Source organism: Amblyomma mixtum, chromosome 8 (assembly GCF_055824585.1).
Source record: "Amblyomma mixtum isolate Tamu chromosome 8, ASM5582458v1, whole genome shotgun sequence".
Classification (NCBI taxonomy): Eukaryota; Metazoa; Arthropoda; class Arachnida; order Ixodida; family Ixodidae; genus Amblyomma; species Amblyomma mixtum.
Window position 1 is genome coordinate 147,979,007 of NC_143019.1, and position 20,328 is coordinate 147,999,334.

Here is a 20,328-nt window from a genome sequence, read left to right on the forward strand (position 1 = left end):
CTGCAGTCAGGGCCACGCCAGACGTCCGCCTTGCGCAGAGGTGGCCGATCATTCGGCAAGTACTGCGCCGGTTGCACGGAAGGTAGCGGGACGTGACGGTCAGGAACACGACGCAGATGCTGGGGCAGGACGTCGCAGGGCCTCAGCGTATGTCGGGCGTTGGTCAGGAACACATGACGCAGATGCTGGGGCAGGACGTCCCAGGGCCTCAGCGTATGTCGGGTGGTGGAAGTCATTCCGGTAGGGCTGAGGTTTGTCACCCAGCAACGGAGGTCTGATCACTTGCTGCACCTCCTCGCGGATGACACTAGCAAGAGAGCCGACCGCTGGCTGCGACACACCGCAAATTTTCTGGAGCTCTTCACGTACAATAGAGCGGATCCTGTCCCGTAGGAGATCAGGGTTGTGTCTGAATGCCGGGAAGGACTCTGTCACGGAAGCAGCAAGTACTGGCCTGTCGTATACGGTGGACCGCCTCTGAAGGACCTGCTCCATTGTAACAGCCTCCTTCAAAAACTCAGCGACAGTACCGGGGGGGTTGCGTACGAGGCCAGCGAAGAGTTGCTCTTTGACTCCACGCATTAAGTGGCGGAGCTTTTTGTCTTCCGACATAGCAGGGTCAGCTCTCCGGAACAGCCGCGTCATGTCTTCAACATACATGCTGACAGTCTCATTGGGCATCTGTATACGGGACTGCAGAGCCCGCTGAGCTCGTTCCTGACGATCCACGCTGGTATATGTCTCGAGCAGACGACGACGGAGCTCATGCCATGATGTTAGAACTTCTTCACGATTCTCGTACCACGTACGAGCGCCGTCTTCCAGACTGAAGAAGACATTCCGAAGTTTTGCGGCGTCGTCCCACTGATTGAAAGTTGCGACGCGTTCAAACTGCATGAGCCAGTCTTCCACGTCCTCAAGCTGACTGCCGTGGAAGGGCTTCGGCACTCGTGGATTCTGAAGGGTGTAGTAATGAGTACCTTGCATGGCAGGTCGTCGGGCAGGCGCCGAAGTAGAATCCAGTGGCCCGTGCACAGGGGGTGGTAGTCCTAGGTTGCGGCGACTGACTCGGTGCACTGGTGTGTCGACCGGCAGAGGCGCGAGGTCCGCAGTGCGAGGAGGTGTGTGTGACATAGGCCAGGAAAGTACCCAGCGCACTCCACCAAAAATATGTCACAGAACCAAGGCAGGAGACACCGTTTCGCCAGCAGCGCTAACAGAATCAGCCCTCAGGGCGCGTGAGCGAACTCTCACCTCTTTTTCTTCTGATGCCACCAGGGGCCACCTGGTGGCAATATATAATTCTAGTACACTATAGCAGCGACTCGTCGGCGCAAAAGGAAACTCGCAAAGGCGGGCGCCAAGATTTGACGAGAACACATGCTTTTGTGAGCAGACGGATTTCCTTCTTTACCGGAAGTACCACATTAATTTCAAGAAATGCGTTGGATTCTTACCTCTGTATACGTGTTTTAAAAAATAATAAGCAATCAATAAAACAGTATTTCAAGGAGCATCAGTGCTCAGTTTCAAATGAAATATTGCAAAAATTGCGCATGACGTCATTTGGCAGAGCCAATGAGAAGGGTCGCCCAGTCCATGGCCAAGGCTGCCCAGTTTACGTCATGTGGTAGGGGCGGGTAAAAACGCGCGGTGAGGTGTCGCCCTAATCGGCTGTGAGCAGCAAGTTTGAAAAATTGTTTGTAAATTATTGGTTCCACGTGCAGCTTTCTGAATCAGACTAGAATACTCGCAGAGACCACCTCTACAGAGTTGTTGCAATAAAATATGATTGAAGAAACCATTTCAGGGTCCCTTTGATCCTGCCTGTCTAACTCACTGATCAATCTTTGCAACAGACGGGACCAAGAAGAGAAGACACAAACACCTGTGTCTGTGTCTTCTCTTCTTGGTCCCGTCTGTTGCTCTGCAAAGAATGTACAAACTAGCTCGGCTTATTCCTCTCATTGATCAAGCTTTGCAGTTCATCTGCTGAGTGACGTAGCAAGGCAATGTCATCAGTGAATTGCAAATTACTTAGGCATTCTTCATTAACTCTTATCCCCAACTGTTCCCAATCTAGGCCTCTGAACACATCCTGTAAAGAGAGGGTGAATAGCATAGGCAAGATCGTGTCTCCCTGCCTGACACCTTTCCTTATTGGAATTTTATCAGTGTACAGATCACACTAATCAGGCAATCAGCGGCATTTATTCTGCGTTCAATCGTCACTCGCGGAGTATTTCAACTCTGAACTGGTGCAGTGCTCTGGTGCGCGCTCATCTCAAAAGAAGCCGCGCAGCATGTCTGCTGTCAACGCATAGCCGTTGTTCAGCACTTCCATCACACAGCAGAGCAGCTCTTCTTCCAGTTCGCGAAACTTGCACGGCTTGCCTCGGAAAGCGCGCTTTTTGCAGCTTGTGTTTCTCTTTTGGTTGCACCATCATCGGACGCACTCCTCGGCCACGCCGACTTTCCCGCCCACCGCACGCTTGCCGTGTTCGAGAGCTAACTCCCAGCCGTGTAGCTATTAAGGTGCTTCCTCATCGTGCTAAAATTACTACGCTCGGTGGCAGCACACGAAAACCACAGTCACTACAACTACGGCGAATACGCCACAAAAGCAACAAAACGCTGGAGCTGGCGATACTGATGCCGATGAGGACAGCGGGAGGTCGCGGCGAAGAAACAAGTTGACAATGACGATGATGACTACGACCACGGGCGCCATTCTAGGACGGCACTTGGGAGCTCCCATGTGCGTGCCTAGCCTTCGAGATCGGCCACTCGTGCATGTAATCTTGGAGGCTATGGTATGGTGGCTAGAGGGAGAGGTGAGAGCATCGGCGGCCGCGGAGCGAAGCAGCAGGCAATCATGCCAGCAGCGGCGGCGCTGCTGTCGTCGCTTAGATCGCTTCGCTCACGGCAGGACGCGGGGAGCGGCTGCAATGCTCGCTGCCGAGCGCAGGCATCCGCGGGTGTTGCAGAAAGAAAAGTTATATAAATATAGTCACTCCAAAATGAGCGGTTGACGATGACTTTTTAAAACTATTCACGGTAGACTGAGGTGAAACGACGTACTGTACGGTGGCTAATATGGGCTACGTGCGCCATTGCAGACGACCGCCGATAACAGCACAGGGGAGCGTTTGTATTTTGTCTCCACCCATAGGCAGCCGCCGCGGCGAGGATCGAACTCGCAACATCGTTATTAGCAGTAAGACGCCGACGTTTCTATCGAGTGGGGTTCACTGCCCTTAGATCACACGCGCCAGAGTGGATGCGAAATGTTCTGTTGAACATGTGCTAATTAATGCTTTTTATCACCTACTGTTATGACCAGCTTGCTCCCAGTAGTATGGTCGATTCTACTCAAAGTCAAGCGCAATTTAGCACATTACGTTTGAGGCTTCAAAGCTTTCCGAAAAAGAAAACATTGCATTTAGGCAGAAAAGAGTTTATTTTAGTTTCGGAAACATGCGGCCAACCACGTGAAGATTTTGCAAACAAGCAACAGATACTCAAACTAAGATTATAAGCTCAAGTAACACGTTGCATCTTCAGGAAGTGCATCCTCTGTCTCCTTGCCTGCACTGCCCGGTTTTGAGCTTTCACAAGGGAGTGCAGCCTTGTTAGTGTATAAAACTTAATCAGACAGTTTGTGACATCTTCCCTGGGTTGAGGGCAGCCGACAAAGTTTAGGCTGTTTCGTGTCAGGCAAGAGATCAGATCAAGGCAGATGTTTGCTTTTAGCTTGTTGTGACTAAAACAATAAGTGAACGAGTGTTCAACCTTTGCAACAAAGGCTTGGAGGTCTTCAGAGGGGTAAAGTAATCCACCCTCGTCAAGTAATTCCTTCGCTTCTTGAGGTGCCTCACACCCAGCAGGGAGCAGCAGTGCTCTTGAGCACTCTTCACACTTTGTCTTGCTAAGCATCTTGCGGGCAACATAGCCGGTGACATAATAAGTTATTGTTGAGTCACTTCTGGCAGTAGCTGTTGAAGTGTGGTCAGAAATCATATCGCATGAATTAAGGAGTTCATGTACCTAAGGCATCCAATGTCCATCAGCTGATTAAGCTTTGACTGGGCTTCCTTTGAATTTTTGGATTTCCCTAAGAGGCTTTTGATTACGGCTGGTGACACATTTCCGTTGCCTGGTGCTTTTGCTAAACTGCAAAAAGAGAGACAGTTTGCTGAAAGCAGGAATTGGGTGGGGGTCGGGTGGTCGTTACTTCCGGACATTTGTCTTAAAATGCCAAAAATATTTTCTAGTGGGTCTTGGCTCAAACATGCCGTTAGGAAATATTTATAACCAAACTTTCCTGTGATGTAGTCGAGGATTGATATTGTACTGCTTAACGTGACACGTAGCCCCTCTGCAGTTCCTTGACTGATAAAGCCCAGCTTTACTTCTGCTTCCCAAGCATTTAGGTAGCGAAGAAAATTCTCCACCTCACCAAGAGCTTGCGATTTTGGACGCATAGCATCACGGCTGCACCTTGATGTCATTGCAGAGATGAGCTTAGACATCCTACGTATAAACGATACTATTGGTTCACTGCAGCCTTTGCCACACATACTTTCAATGTCATTTTTGTATGCCGACAGCCCCCTTAGGACTGAAAAAAAGTGAAGGCATAATTTACTTTCATTTTTTCGAACCCACTGGGTTCCATGACCGCCTTTGTCACGTGAGGCACTGCTTGCAGTCTGACAAAATTTCTGTTGTTGCACTTCCACGCCTCTTTCAACACATCGGGCCTCACTCTTCCTTCCGGTTTAAGGGAGGCCGGTCTTCACAACACTGTTTCGGACACATTTCGCCAAGTGCAGAAAATCTGACAGGAAGTGCAGGCTTCTACTGTCATCTACTGGGTGCTGGACTTTGCACACAGTCTTTTTCTGGCTTCCTTTGATGCCGAACTGCCTCCACATACTTCGGTTCCACGAAGCACCATCTGTTGTCACAAAATCAACAAACAGGCCAGCTTTCTCAGCAGCTAAATAATCTTTGAAAGGATATCTGCCTTCACGTTTCTGCAAGAACCAAATACCCCCAGTATTTGCTGGAACTGGCCGGAAAATGGCTGAAAAAGTACGACTAAGCCATGATCACATCTCTCCATGGTTTGGTCTGGAGAAGTGTAGGCCCCCAAAGCAACAAAGCCCTCAATTAACCCACTGCTTCAGATTCTGAGAGAGCTTCATCTCATCTATAAGGATTCCTCTGTGCCTCTCATATTCATCCATAGTTTTGGTTTTTGCCAAAACTGCGGCAAGCACATTTTCATTGAATCCAAAGCTGCTTTTATAGTTTTTCATGTATTTAAGCAAGCAGCTCTTGCTAGGAAGCACCATTATTTTTTGTGCCTCCGAATATGCTCATAGAGCTTCGGGCTTTTGAGCCGCATCAAAATACACTCAAGTATCCACTTGCAAGGGTGGAAGAGCGGGCTAGTTGGTAGTTCATCTTGGGGGAAAAACACAGCGCACTCCTAAGACACGGACAAAGAAAGGCAAGACAATGCAGCGCTGACTTCAACTGATTATTTTATTGTGGAGCAACATATACATACGTTCAAAAAGTGGGCGGGAAGACATGAGTAACATCTGCTGTGTTTGCACGCAACCGAAAGATAACAAACTGCAATTGAAAACAACATGAGGGCAAGGGTGACCCTTGGAGGCAACAAAAAATGAAAACTACACAAGATAAAAAGACAAGTGGAGGGGCGATTGAACGGATCACGCTTAAAAGGATGACGCAAGCAGGCAGTACAAGAGATAAAAAACACTAGGAGATGACAACAAGTGAACAAAATGCAATAAAAGGCCAAAAAGACCAAAAAAAGACCATATTTTTTTTTATGGTCTTTTTGGCCTTTTAGTGCATTTTGTTCACTTGTTATCTCCTAGTGTTTTTTGTCTCTTGTACTGCCTGCTTGCGTCATCCTTTTAAGCGTCATCCGTTCAATCGCCCCTCCACTTGTCTTTTTATCTTGTGTAGTTTTCATTTTTTGTTGCCTCCAAGGGTCACCCTTGCCCTCATGTTGTTTTCAATTGCAGTTTGTTATCTTTCGGTCGCGTGCAAACACAGCAGATGTTACTCATGTCTTCCCGCCCACTTTTTGAACGTATGTATATGTTGCTCCACAATAAAATAATCAGTTGAAGTCAGCGCTGCATCGTCTTGCCTTTCTTTGGGGGTGTCTTAGGAGTGCACTGTGTTTTTCCTCAAGTATCCACTGTTGGCTGTATCGCATGCCTTGGGTCCCCTTCCTGTTTGATGCTTTGAAGCATGCTCGCACTTGTTCTTGCTGCTTTTCAGGCAGCCTGTCTTCGATTTTTGATGCCGAAATGGCAGCATTCATCCTTGCAAGGACTCCCTCCAGGCCACCCACCTTTGCCCTTCCACGCCGCCACTGCTGGCCACGTCTCATCAGCTTTGTTGCAGCGCTGAAGGCAGGGGTCCCTTTCGTGCTCCTTCTCTCACACAATGCCCGATTCAAAAGCAGCTTCCTCAGGTATCTGCACTGAATGCACGCCCTTTCATCCAGCGATGTGCCTGAGCAGGTTTTGCTGTGGACATTATTCCCGTGCATTCTGTACTTTGCTCGAGACAAGCTTTGATATTTTTCCTCCACAAGGTTTTGTTAAAAACCACAGCATGCGTTCATGTTATCTACTGAGTAAAGCAGCTTTTCTACAGACTCGGACAAGACTATACAGCGCTGACTTCAACTGCTCATTTTATTCTGGAGCAGCATATATACACGTTCGGAAAGTGGGCGGGAAGACATGGGTAACAGCTGCTGTGTTTGCACGCGACCGAAAGATAACAAACTAAAATTGAAAAGACACATGAGGGCAAGGGTGACCCTTGGAGGCAACAAAATGAAAACTAAACCAGATAAAAAGACAAGCGGAGGGGAGATTAAAAGGATGACGCCTAAAAGGATGACGCGAACAGGCAGCAGAAGAGAGAAAAAGACACTAGGAGATGACAACAAGTGAACAAAATGCACTAAAAGGCCAAAAAGACCATTAAAAATAGAAAAAAAAATTTAAAAGCGTTAAAAGAACCAAAAGGGGCGTTAAAAGCAGAAGACAGAAAACAACCTTGTCCAAAAGGTAAAAAAGGCTAAAAGACGTATTTCGGAATCCTACAAATGAAACTTGCTCTGTGCCTGGCTCAAATAATCTAACTCGCGTTTCGTTAGTGCTACCGAGGGTGGGCTAACACACTCACGTTTCGTTAGCGCTATCGAGGGTGTGCCAACACACTCTTCACCTAGCTTTAGAATGTGAGCGGCTTCTATAATTTCGCGTGTGGTTTGATGCGCATTTCTCGCAATGACCGAGCAATCATGAAGGAAAGGCTCGCAGGAACCGGAGGAGCACTTTAAGCAGTGAACACCCAGATTTTTCTTGACGGTGTTAGAAACACTATTTGAGTGCTCCACGAGACGCTCATTGAGGCAACGTCCGGTTTGCCCCACGTAGGCCTTGCCGCAGCTCCAGGCAATCTTATAAACTACACCAACCTCGCAGGGAACGAAGGGTGCACGGTGCCTAACAGGGCAGGCTGGCTCTCTCCCAGCCGGGGCATTCACTCTGCGACAAAGCTCGGATAGCTTGTTGGGTGCCGAAAACACCCCTCGGACACCTGCCTTTTGTCCAATTCTTTTGAGCCTGTGAGAGAGAGCATGCAGGTACGGCACCACAGGGAGACTTTGTGTTGGTGGTCTGGGGCAGCACTCACTTGGCTTCCTTTGAGTTTCCTCAAGAGGGAGCCGGCTACTGAGGTCAGAAGGTGCTCGGGGTAGCCAGCTTTTATCAGCCGCCGATTCGGCTCTTTCAGGCTATGGTCCATAGAGTGGACACGGGTATTCATTAAGGCATTTGTGAAACAGAGGTTCACAATGCCCCTCTTAACGATCTTGGAGTGAGCCGAACTGTAAGGCAACAAGGACTTGCCCCCTCTTGGCTCATACAACCAGCAGAGGTGATTTTGTGCCCTCGATAGCCCCAAGTTGAGAAAGCGTAAAGACCCATTCACGGGTACCTCATGGGTCACAACGAGGGGCGAGAGGTACCGTTCAAACACTTGGAGCACTTCTGAAACTGAGCTAAGAAAAGTACGTTTGTTACTGGCCAAAAGGATTCGGTAATCATCCACGAACCTCAAAAACCTTCGCGGTGGCTGACGAAGAGAGCTGCTCTTCTATCAGTCGGTCATGATGGGCGAGGTAGATATCGCTTAAGATCGGAGCAATGCAGGAGCCGATGCATACTCCACTGTTTTGAATAAAATTACATTCACCCCAGGTAACGAAAGTGGAGCTAAGGTAAACGGTCAACAATTCTAAGAAGCCGCCCACCGACATGCCACAAGAATTCTGAAATGTGACGGATCCGAACGAGTCAATACAACTTTCAACACACAAAATAAGCTTGTCATATGGAAGTGAGCAATAAAGGTCCTTAATGTCAACCGAAAAAGGCAAGAGAGCACCACTGCTAGCTTTGAGAAATTCAAAAACTTGTCTCAAATCCTTCAAAAGGAAAGGATCATCGATTGTCAAAGCCTTGAGTTTAATTTGAAGAAATAACCGCACGGATTTCTGCCACGTACCCTTTGCAGTAACGATTACCCTCAATGGGCAGTCTTTGCTGCGAAAAATAAGTCTAGGCTTTTCTTATCTGCAACATCTATGCAGTATCTACGCATCTATGCTGTTGTATCGTCTTCTTTTCCTTCGTCCGTGTCTTAAAAGTGCGCTGTGTTTTTCCCCCAAGATGAACTACCAACTAGCCCGCTCTTCCACCCTTGCAAGCTACATTTCCAGTTCCTCGGGCCCTTTTGTGTGTTTCTCTTCCGACCCTTCACGTCTCGTTGCCCTCTTGGCTGTTGCTGTTTGCCGTGCCCGTTCTCTGGCTTACTGTATTCGTGTCAAGTTGCTTCCTGATGGGGCCCTTCTAGGAGGTTTTCAACCGTCCCTTCATCATGGCACAGGAATCGTGAAGATACTTCGGTCCGAGTGGCAGCAACAAGCACGTTTTTACTGCGAAGCGCTGTACCTGCACCTCCACCGCCTTGACGGCTCGCCAAGAACGAAGATCAAGTGGCGTGAGCTCTCTGCACTTGCTGTAAAAGAACTGCTGAAGCCCTATGGCAGTACGAGCTTTGTTGTCTACGTGCCATCACACCGAAACAACCCTCCGGCGTCAACCACAAGGTGCATACACTCGGGAATGTGGTGCTGCCAGACAAAGTGACCCGCGTTCTGAGCCCAGGCCCGAAATACGCTGTCAAGCCCAAGAAGTCGCCTTGGTGAAGCAAGAAGTAGCATGGTGAGGCAAGTGGCAAATTGTGCTCCAGACTCTGAATTTTCTAGCTGCCTCTCTGAAGGCGTCCAGGTTTTGTCGCGCTACAGTTTCCAGGACAAAACTGGGTCCGTCAATTACGTCGCTTCATTTCTAAGACGACATCAACTTTCGCTTTTAGTTGCAGATAAGGAGGATGGTTTTCTTGTCCTACCCAAAGATCTGTTTGGTAGAAAAGCAGCTGAAGCTCTATCATCTGTTTTCGTACAGCCGGATAAGGTTTCCCTTTCGAGGGTGAAATTAAAAGCTAAGCAGGTTTGCAAGCGCCTAAATCTTGACAGACTGGTTGCAAGCATAGATGCTGCAGATAAGAAGAGCCTAGACGTATTTTTCGCAGCAAAGACACACAAAGTTGACTGTCCATTGAGGGTAATCGTTACTGAAAAGGGTACGTGGCAGAAATCGCTGGGGTTATTTCTTCAAATTAAACTCAAGGTTTTGACAATCGATGATCCTTTCCTTTCGAAGGATTCGAGACAAGTTTTTGAATTTCTCAAAGCTGGCAGTGCTGCTCTCGTGCCTTTTTCGGTTGACATTAAGGACCTTTATTACTCACTTCCATATGACAAGCTTCTTTTGTGTGTTGAAAGTTGTATTGACTCGTTCGGATCCGTCGCATTTCAGAATTCTTGTGGCATGTCGGTGGCCGGCTTCTTAGAATTGTTGACCGTTTATATTAGCTCCACTTTTTTTACCTGGGGTGAATGTTACTTTATTCAAGAGCGGAGTAGGTGGTGGTGGTGGTGGTGTAAAACATTTATTTATACTATGTACAAGAGAGGTATTGCTTGGACCGTGCCTGAAGGGCCCGGCCCTCACAACCACTAGGAGGGATCCCTAGTCCGGGACCCCTGTGGCCTCCGCTGCAGCCCGGGCTCTTGTCACCAGGGCTCGTTGGTCCTGGAGAGTTGAGCAGCCGAGCAGGGCAGCCTCCCAGTCCTCTCGGGTGGGGTGGGAAAGCAGGATTGGCAGGGCATGCCCACACCATGCGACACGTGTCCGCAAACACTTCCCCAGTGTGGACACTCGCCCGAAAAAGCCGAATTGAAATCTTTGAGCACTGCCGGGCACAGTACCGTGTTGGTGTAGAGGCGAAGAAGCCAACGCTCCTCAGCCTTCTTGAGGCCTTTACTGGGGGTGGGTACCGGCCGTGAGCGTTTTGTTACAGTAGAGAGATCTCCCGAAAAGTAATAGCCGGATTAAAATGAGTAGCCGGATCAGGCGGCGAGAGCACGGGCATACGCTACCTTATTTCCCTCTATTCCTGCATTGCTCCAATCTTAAGGGATATCTACCTCACCCATCATGACCAACTGATGGAAGAGCAGCTCTCTTCTTCAGCTGCCGTGAAGGTTTTCAGGTTCGTGGACGATTACCTAATCCTTTTGGCCAGTAATGAACATACTTTTCTTAGCTCAGTTTCAAAAGTGCTCCAAGTGTTTGAACGGTACCTCTCGCCCCTCGTTGTGACCCATGAGGTACCCGTGAATGGGTCTTTACGCTTTCTCAACTTGGGGCTATCGAGGGCACAAAATCACCTCTGCTGGTTGTATGAGCCAAGAGGGGGCAAGTCCTTGTTGCCTTACAGTTCGGCTCACTCCAAGATCGTTAAGAGGGGCATTGTGAACCTCTGTTTCACAAATGCCTTAATGAATACCCGTGTCCACTCAATGGACCATAGCCTGAAAGAGACGAATCAGCGGCTGATAAAAGCTGGCTACCCCGAGCACCTGCTGACCTCAGTAGCCGGCTCCCTCTTGAGGAAACTCAAAGGAAGCCACGTGAGTGCCGTCCCAGACCACCAACACAAAGTCGCTTTGCCCCCAAGCGTCTCCACACCGTGTGGAGACGCTTGGGGGCAGCTGCAACCTGTGTGTCCTCATTGTGCCATCTTCTGGGGCCACACGGCCAGAGGGGCTGCAGACATTCACAGTTCGAGGATACTTCCCTTCTTTTGTTAACGCCCCCCCCAACGCTTTTCTTTTTCTTCCAACTATCTGCTGCATGCCCACCCAGGCCCGCCTCCCTCTTCCACCTCTTTCACACAGCGCCTTTGCTCCCACATCTTGGCACTGGGGTTTGGTGTCTCCGCTGTGTTCCTCTTTCCCTTTTAGTTTTTCTTTCATTTTCTTTTCACTTTATTGTCTCCCTTTATTTTTATTCTTCAAGCCAGTGTGTGCCATGTTCAATGCGATAAGAAGACGCGTCCATGCACTGTATGATCATTCATGAGAAAGATCAGTCCCTGGTTGAAACGTTGAATAAATCTCAAATTTTTCGATCTGACTTCCCCTACTTACTATATATACAGTAAAACCTCGTTAATTCGAACTCGGTTTATTCGAAATCTCGCGTAATTCGAAGGTTTTCGGCGGTCCCAACAATTTCCATGCAAAATTTGCCGGATAATTTGAACAGCCAGCGCGCCCCTCTCCGGATAATACGTAGGTTTAAACTATGGCCACGGTGACTCGCGAAAAGAAAAATGCGTTGCCAGTCTCTGAGGCCAGTATAGTTGAGTTGCCGGAGTGGCAGCCAGGCGGCACATTAAATCATTTTTCGGTTTCCGGTGGTTTGTTGTGCCTCAGCGATCTGCCCAGTCTACTACCAGTCTCGGAGGCTAGCTTTAGTTGACAAAGCAACAACCAGGTGCCGCTAGGTCACAATTTTTCTGGCTCCGTTTCCGTTGTTTGCCTAGCTCGTGGCAGGCGCTGCTCATAGTGTTCTGATTGTTCGGTGCCGCAATCAAACGTGTTCTGTGTTCAAGCGCGTTTATACTCCGACGTAGCGCGCACTCGCGCGGCACGGCTATGACCGCGGACGTGTCCGGCGGCTTCGGCGCACTCTGACCGCACCATGGAGCATGTCTCTATTTCGTGCCGAGCGCGCCGAAGCCGCCCACCCAGAATGCACTGCGCACGCCTCCCGCGCCACTCCTCCCGGGACTCTACTCCCTTCGCCACTCGCCTCCTCTCCCAGGTGGCGTGTCGAACGAAGAACGTTCTGCGCTTGCGTCGGAGCTCCGCTCCAAGCAGTGCCCCCAATCAAAGGGTGGCAGAAGAGCGAGCGTACCCCCCCCACCCCCCCCCCCCCGTAGCCACAAGTAGCAGTCGCGTCGGAGCGCCTGGCGTAGTGTCGCCGATCTGACGTATCCAACCACAACCGGCTCTCGCCCGCGCGCCAAGAATGGAGTATGTATGCACCTCTAACTACCGTGCCAAGCAGTCGTGCATCGATGACTACTTCAAGTGACCGTTTTTCAGGCAAAATAAAGGTGCAGTGTTGATGCAGCCATGTTTCGTACGATTATTTCTCATTTTTCGTCGATTTTTGATAATTCGAAAACCCGGTTAATTCGATGGTTTTTCGCGGACCGACGAACTTCGAATTAACGAGGTTCTACTGTACATATATTGTAACGCTAAAGAAGAAGATGCGTCTGATGATTTTAAAAGACAAAGACGAGGTGACAGTGCTCTCGAGAGTTTTTGCCAGCGCTACGCTTGTGTGTCTTTTACCGACCTGATCCCAGACTGCGGCCGTTGCCATTCCCGTCGCCCCAGTACCTCGTAACAAACCCCCCGTTACATTATATATATATATTGTTACGGGACGGCGGGCCAGCGCAGAGAAAGCCACACAGGAACGCAGGAGATCCAGGAAAACACACCCGGCCGCGGCAGTTCTCTTTGTTCTCTACCTCTCGCGCTATAGCCGCGCGCTCTCCCCTCGCGCTCGACACGCGCCTCTTCTTTTATTCATCTAGCGTAGCACACTCTTGGTCGGTGCAAGTCTAGCGCACCATGCTCTTGGTTGGCGTAGGTTGTATGCCGTAACATATTGTTGCGGGAAAGAATATATTTACAGATATTTACAAATAGACAAGAACAGCTGCGAGCGGCACCACCGAGAACACAGTCCGAACTTCGTTGTCGTCTTCTACTCTGCGCACTCGTGCCATCGCTCTTTGTCCTCGTCGTCTACCCGCATCAGGACCCCCGGCTGCTGAAACGCCGTCTCGGCGTTAGGGCGGCGACGTATGAGCATCGTGGTAAGGTTTAAGGCGACAGACGTGGACGATGTCGGTGGTGGCGCCAGATGACGAGGGCGAGGTTTCAAGGGGAGCAATTTCATAGTTCACGTCGGTAACACGGCGCACGACACGGTAAGGGCCACGGTAGTGCGAAAGGAGCTTCTCGGATAGACCGACGCTGCGAGAGGGCGTCCAGAGAAGGACGAGTGATCCTGGGGTATATTCGACGGCCTGGTGACGGCGGTCGTAGGCTGACTTCTGGGAAACTTGAGAGGCTTGGAGCCTACTACGTGCTATTTGGCGCGCCAGCGTGGCCTGGGAGATGGCGTCCCGAGCGTAAGCAGTGGTGGGGGCTGAAGAAGGCGGCATGAGTGTGTCCAAAGGCAAGGCGGGATGCCTACCAAACAAAAGGTAGAAAGGAGAATAGCCTGTTCTGTCATGAAGGGAAGAGTTATATGCAAATGTCACATAAGGCAAGGCTGCGTCCCAATCTCGGTGGTCTGGCGATACGTACATGGCTAACATGTTGGTGAGCGTGCGGTTGAACCGTTCCGTAAGCCCATTGGTTTGTGGGTGGTAAGCTGTCGCGAGCTGGTGCTGTGTGTCACACGAACGAAGAATGTCGTGAACTACTCTGGATAGAAAATAACGACCGCGGTCGGTGAGCAGTTGACGAGGGGCGCCGTGGTGAAGGATGACGTCTTGCAGAAGAAAATCGGCAACATCGGTAGCGCAGCTGGACGGCAAAGCACGCGTGATGACGTACCGAGTCGTATAATCAGTTGCGACAGCGATCCACTTGTTGCCGGAGAGGGACGTCGGAAAAGGGCCAAGAAGGTCGAGGCCAACACGGTGAAAAGGTTCAGGAGGTATGTCGATGGGTTGCAGAAGACCGGCAGGCAGAGTGGAGGGCCTTTTCCGACGTTGACACAGGTCGCAAGCGGCCACGTAACGCTTGACGGAACGATAGAGACCAGGCCAAAAGAAGCGATGCCGCACCCGAGCGTACGTGCGGGACACGCCAAGGTGACCGGCTGTCGGCAGATCGTGCAGTTCTGCAAGGACAGAAGAGCGTAGACGTTGGGGTATCACGAGCAGAAGCGGAGGGCCATCGGAGCGTACGTTTCGGCGATACAAAATGCCGTTCTGGAGCACATAAAGGTTCAGAGATGGAGATCGGTTTGCAGAACGGATGCCATCAAAGATAGGTCGTAAAGATGAGTCGTGACGCTGTTCGTTGGCAATATCAGCAAGATCGGAGATAGCTAAGAGGCAGGGCAGGGTCTCAGCGTCCTCTAGGTCAGGTGGTTCCACAGGGTATCGGGATAAGCAGTCAGCGTCCTGGTGATGGCGCCCTGACTTGTACACGACGGAGTATGAGTATTCTTGGAGGCGCAATGCCCAGCGACCAAGGCGACCGGTGGGATCTTTTAGAGAAGACAACCAACAGAGAGCGTGGTGATCAGTGACAACAGCGAATGAACGGCCGAACAAGTAGGGTCTGAATTTAGCTACTGCCCAGACAAGGGCAAGACACTCGCGCTCAGTAATGGTGTAATTTTGCTCTGCGGCTGAAAGTAGGCGGCTGGCATACGCGATGACTCGATCTTGACCCTGTTGACGTTGGGCTAGGACGGCGCCGATGCCATATCCCGAGGCGTCGGTGCGAACCTCTGTGGGAGACGACGGGTCAAAATGTGCTAAGATGGGCGGAGTGGTCAGCAAATGGACGAGAGATGAAAATGAGTTCTCTTGAGCAGGGCCCCAGGTAAAGGGGGTGTCGTTCTTCAGAAGACCGGTGAGGGGACGAGCGATGCCGGCGAAATCTTTCATAAAACGGCGAAAATATGAGCACAAGCCGACAAAGCTGCGTACATCTTTCGACGACCTTGGAAGAGGAAAGTCCTTCACAGCTTGAATTTTGATGGGATCTGGGCGTACACCAGAAGCGTCAACGAGGTGTCCGAGAATAGTGAGTTGGCGACGACCGAACTTGCATTTCGATGAGTTCAGCTGAAGTCCGGCGTTACGAAACACTGTCAGAATATTAGAGAGGCGCTCGAGGTGCGTGGCAAAAGTAGGCGAGAAAACCACAACATCGTCTAGGTAACAGAGGCAGGTGGACCATTTAAAGCCACGAAGAAGGGAGTCCATCATTCGTTCGAAGGTAGCCGGGGCGTTACAGAGGCCGAACGGCATGACTTTAAACTGGTATAAGCCATCAGGCGTCACGAAGGCGGTCTTCTCGCGGTCCTTTTCATCAACGGCAATTTGCCAGTACCCCGATCGAAGATCAATTGAAGAGAAATATTTGGCGCCGTGGAGGCAATCTAAGGCATCATCGATCCTTGGGAGTGGATATACGTCTTTTTTTGTGATGCGGTTGAGGTGCCGATAATCAACGCAGAAGCGCCAGCTGCCATCCTTCTTTTTCACCAGGACGACTGGTGAAGCCCAAGGACTTGACGAGGGCTCGATGATGTCTTTTGCGAGCATCTTGTCCACCTCTTGATTTATGACGGTGCGTTCGGCGCTGGACACTCGGTACGGAGGTCTGCGGAGAGGAGCGGAATCACCGGTGTTTATGTGATGCGTCACCACAGAGGTCCGAGCCAAAACACGGCTATCAAAGTCGAATATGTCGCGGAAAGATGATAAGAGGCACCTAAGATCGCGAGCTTGCATCGGCGGTAGGTCAGAAGCGATCATGTCGGCGTAGTCGTCCGTTGGGTTCGCTGTTGATGGGGCCGCAGGCAACCGGCATTGCTGAGTGGAAGGCAAGCAGCTGTCCACCACTGATATCACACATTCGGCAGCAGGGCACAGCGTGGCGAGTGAGATACCTTGCGGGAGCGGTTGGATGGATGAACCGAAGTTCAGGACCGGAAGGCACGCTCGGTTGGCCGACATTGTAAATACAATGTGTGGAAGCGCAATGCTGCGCGTCAGGGCGACGTCAAGTTCCGGAGTGACTACGTAGTGACCATCAGGTACAGGGGGAACAGATGAGAAAGAAATGTAAGTTGCGGCTTGAGGCGGTAGACGGACAAAGTCGACAGCACAAAGACGGTGTATAACTGGGGACGGCGACTCAGCAGAAAGAGGAAGGTCAAGCTGAACGACATTAGTGGCGCAGTCAATGAGGGCTGAATGCTCAGACAGGAAGTCGAGGCCAAGAATGACTTCATGAGGGCACTGGTCCAGAACAGAGAACAGAACGGACGTATGGCGGCCGGATATGGTCACACGGGCTGTGCATAGTCCAACAACATGAGCAGTTCCGCCGTCGGCAACGCGGAGAACAGCTTTGGGTGCAGGGGTCAGTACTTTTCGGAGGCGGCGTCGTAGGGCTGAACTCATGACGGATACGTGCGCGCCTGTATCGATCAGGGCTCTCACAGGCACTCCATCGACATGAATGGCGAGCAAATTATGGTGGGCGCGAAGGGCTAATCGAGGATTTTGGGACTGGGGCTGTACTGCAGCATCACCTCCAGACACTGCAGCGTCTAGTTTTCCGCTTGCGAGCGTCCGTAGGGGCCAGGAGAGGAGCGACGGCGTTGGGGCGAACGAGACTGGCGACGCAGGGGGGACGGGGAGCGGCTGGAGCGGGGAATCTGGCCGTCGACTGTAGCACTGTGCTGGGCTGGAGGGGGCGTGTAGTGGCTGGGCTGTTCGTCGTCGCGGTGGGAGCTGAGAGGACGGTATGTGCTGCGACGGGACCAATAATTTCGACAGTGGCGGGAGATGTGGCCAATGCGGTGGCAATGGAAACAAATGGGCCTGTCGTCGGTTGTCCGCCAGTCGTTAGGGTTTCGGCGACGTGGAGTGAAGTGCGAAGGTCGTCCAGGAGCAATCGCAGTGATTTCGGGTGGTGGTGAAGACCGTACAGGGCTGACGGGCTGGAAACCAAGGTTGGCAAGCTCTTGGCGGACGACAGCTTGTACCAGAGAGATGGTAGGTAAGCGGGTGTCGCCATCATGTAGATGCTGGGGGGCAGGGGACATAGCTTCGAGCTCGCGGCGGATGATGCGGGTCACATTTTCTGAGGGCGCTGGAGTTTCCCGGTGTCGCAGGTCTTCACATGAAGAAGTCGCAGCCGTGTTAGGGAGGCGTGTGTACGGCTGGCTAATACGCCTGCTTTTGGCTTCCTCGAAGCGTCGACATTCCTTAATAATTCCGTCGACTGTAGTGCAGTTCTTGTATACGAGCAAGTTGAAGGCATCGTCGGCGATTCCCTTCAACACGTGGCCGACTTTGTCAGACTCGGGCATGTTGGCGTCGACTTTGTGACAGAGGGCCAGCACATCTTGAATGTACGACACATAGGACTCCGTAGATGTTTGAGCTCGGGAGGCGAGGTCCTTCTTAGCGGCAAAGCGTTCGGCCGAGCGGCCGTCCAAACAATTCGCGGAGTTTCTCTTTGCACACGTCCCAGCTGGTCAGATGGTCTTCGTGCGTCTCATACCAGACCCGGGCGGTGTCTTTTAGATAGAATATTACATTTGCGAGCATAAGGGTCGGATCCCAGCGGTTGTAGGTACTCACTCGCTCGTACATGTTGATCCAGTCGTCGACGTCAGTGTTGTCGGTACCAGAAAATGTCCCAGGGTCACGAAGGGGAGAAAGAACGAGTGATGTCATGGCCGGGGCTGACGTTTGCTGGGCGGCGTCTTGGGTCATGATGAGCGAAGGCAACTGGCGGCCGCTGCGGAGCTCCGTCGTCGGTAGACGTAGGGGAAATCCGCACCTCCACCAAATATGTTGCGGGAAAGAATATATTTACAGATATTTACAAATAGACAAGAACAGCTGCGAGCGGCACCACCGAGAACACAGTCCGAACTTCGTTGTCGTCTTCTACTCTGCGCACTCGTGCCATCGCTCTTTGTCGTCGTCGTCTACCCGCATCAATATTTCCAGAGGGGGGGAGGGGGGGAGAAAAAAAAATTAAGGGAAAACTCCAAGTTAAAGTCTGGCCCGACACACTTTGGAACTTTTGATCGCGACACGCCCCTTATACGGAGAGGTCAGGCTGTGCTTTGATGCAGGGTTTCTTGGGGTGTTGCAAGGTGGGCTCGATGATAGGAAGTGGTCACACGCTTCCTGGAATGCGAAGTTTGTGAGCTGAGCGAAGGTGGCTGCAAAGAACGTCCCACACCGGTGAGGTTAACTAAGGGGAGTTTTACGCACATTGAGCGGCGCTCCGTTTATGGGGTGGCATTGCGTGGGGAAGGCAAGCAGCCAGCAGGCGACGACAGTACTGATGACGACCCGGTAAATAAGTCGGAGTCACTGCTGGCGCCGGAGACATATTGCTTCATGTTTCAAACACAATCTGGGAGAATGTGGTGCACACCGCATGGTCGATGCTTGGGGATGTCTTCGAGGCGGTATGTCACGGGGTCGAGCCGTGCAACGACATAGTAAGGGCCATGGTATCGGGGCAAGAGCTTCGCGGCAAGGCCAGTCGCACAGATGGTGCGGCGAACGAGGACCAAGTCAGCGGACCGGAAGGAGGGAAGTGGTGGCGCTACCGTATTGGCCACTTGCACACGATCATGAGCCGTGAGAAGGTTGCGCTGAGCGTCGAGGCGGGCGTAACGAATTCGTTGGGTGGAGTCAGTTGGTGACACAGTGCGATGGGGAAGGCCCAACTGCGCGTCGAGAGGGATGGAGGGCATTCTGCCACAGACGACTGAGAACAGTGTGACATGCGTTGTTTCTTGTGCCGCAGTGTTGAGTGCAAAAGCTGCAGCAGAAACAAAACAATCCCAGTTTGTGTGGGACAGAGCGATGTAGGAGGCAAGTATATCCATGAGGGTGCAGTTAACATGCTCCACGAGGCCACTGCACTGCGGATGATTGACAGATGTAGTGGAATGCGCAATGCCGAAGGAGCGGAGGACTCGCTCAAATTCATGGGACATAAAGCAGCTCCCACGGTCCGTGATGAGCCCGTGCCGAAGAACAAGATGCTGTTCCACAAACAAGGCAGCATGAGCGGACGACGGGCAGTGCTTCGACCCACTTGGAAAAGTAGTCGATCGCAGCCAGAATATACCGGTTGCCGGTGCGCGTCTCCGGAAATGGGCCCAAATGGTCCAGTCATACCAGTTCGAAAGATGAAATCGGCGGCGAAAATTCCTGCGGGGGCGGCTTGGTTACTTGTGTGGACGACTTCCTGTACTGACACGTCTGGCAGGACGCCACGTGTTCTTTGACGTCTCTGGACATATTAGGCCACCAAAAGCACTCCAACACTCGTGCGTAGGTCTTGCTGCGACCAAGGTGACCAGCCGTGGGAGCATCGTGTAGGCCGCGCAAAATTTGCGACCGCAGTGTTGCCGGTACCAGTGGCAACCACACGGGTGGTCGACCATGGAGCCGCTTGATATGACACAAGAGGTTATCCTTCATTCGATAGACCCGGCGCAGTTTGCGGAGGCCTGCGCCAGCGGCGGTGCCAAAGGAGTGGATTATGGCAGCAATGTCGGGATCTTGCGTTTGTGCACTCCTGAGGTCCGTCAAAGCCGTCACGGAACAAGGGTGGCGGGAAAGGAAATCGGCATCTTGAAGGGCAGAGCCGCGTCAATGCACTATGGTGAAATCGTACACTTGAAGTTGCAGGGACCAGCGTGCAATTTTGGCATTTAAGTGTTTGGCAGACTGCAGCCAAGTGAGAGTGTTATTGTCCGTGACTATGGTAAAGTGACGCCGTACAGGTAGGGACAGAACCTCTTGATGGCCCAGACGGCGAGGCACTCGAGTTCCGAAGAGGCAGCGCTCGATGTCGGAAAGCTGGCGGCTGGCATAAGCTAGGACTTTGTGGTCACCAGACTCGTCTTCCTGCAGAAGGACAACGCCGAGCCCATCTTGGCTCGCCCCACGCCTCTTCTTTTATTC

The 20,328-nt window shown here is 51.4% G+C and overlaps 2 protein-coding genes and 1 pseudogene across 8 annotated transcripts in view; all 3 read right to left on the reverse strand.

Annotated features, from left to right (window-relative positions):
* The window catches only part of Git (ARF GTPase-activating protein GIT1), a 240,005-nt gene that overhangs the window by 144,128 nt on the left and 75,549 nt on the right, over positions 1–20,328 (reverse strand). The window lies entirely within an intron of this gene.
* Positions 87–1,820, reverse strand: LOC149334747 (uncharacterized). Its single transcript, XM_089555374.1, has one exon. It carries the CDS (start codon positions 1,132–1,134, stop codon positions 100–102), a length of 1,035 nt encoding a protein of 344 aa, XP_089411500.1. The 5' UTR covers positions 1,135–1,820; the 3' UTR covers positions 87–99.
* On the reverse strand, positions 6,167–19,106 carry LOC149334748 (uncharacterized; annotated as a pseudogene).

Coding starts and splice junctions, on each gene's coding strand:
- LOC149334747 (XM_089555374.1), bottom strand. CDS start 1,134: ATGTCACACACACCTCCTCGCACTGCGGACCTCGCGCCTCTGCCGGTC.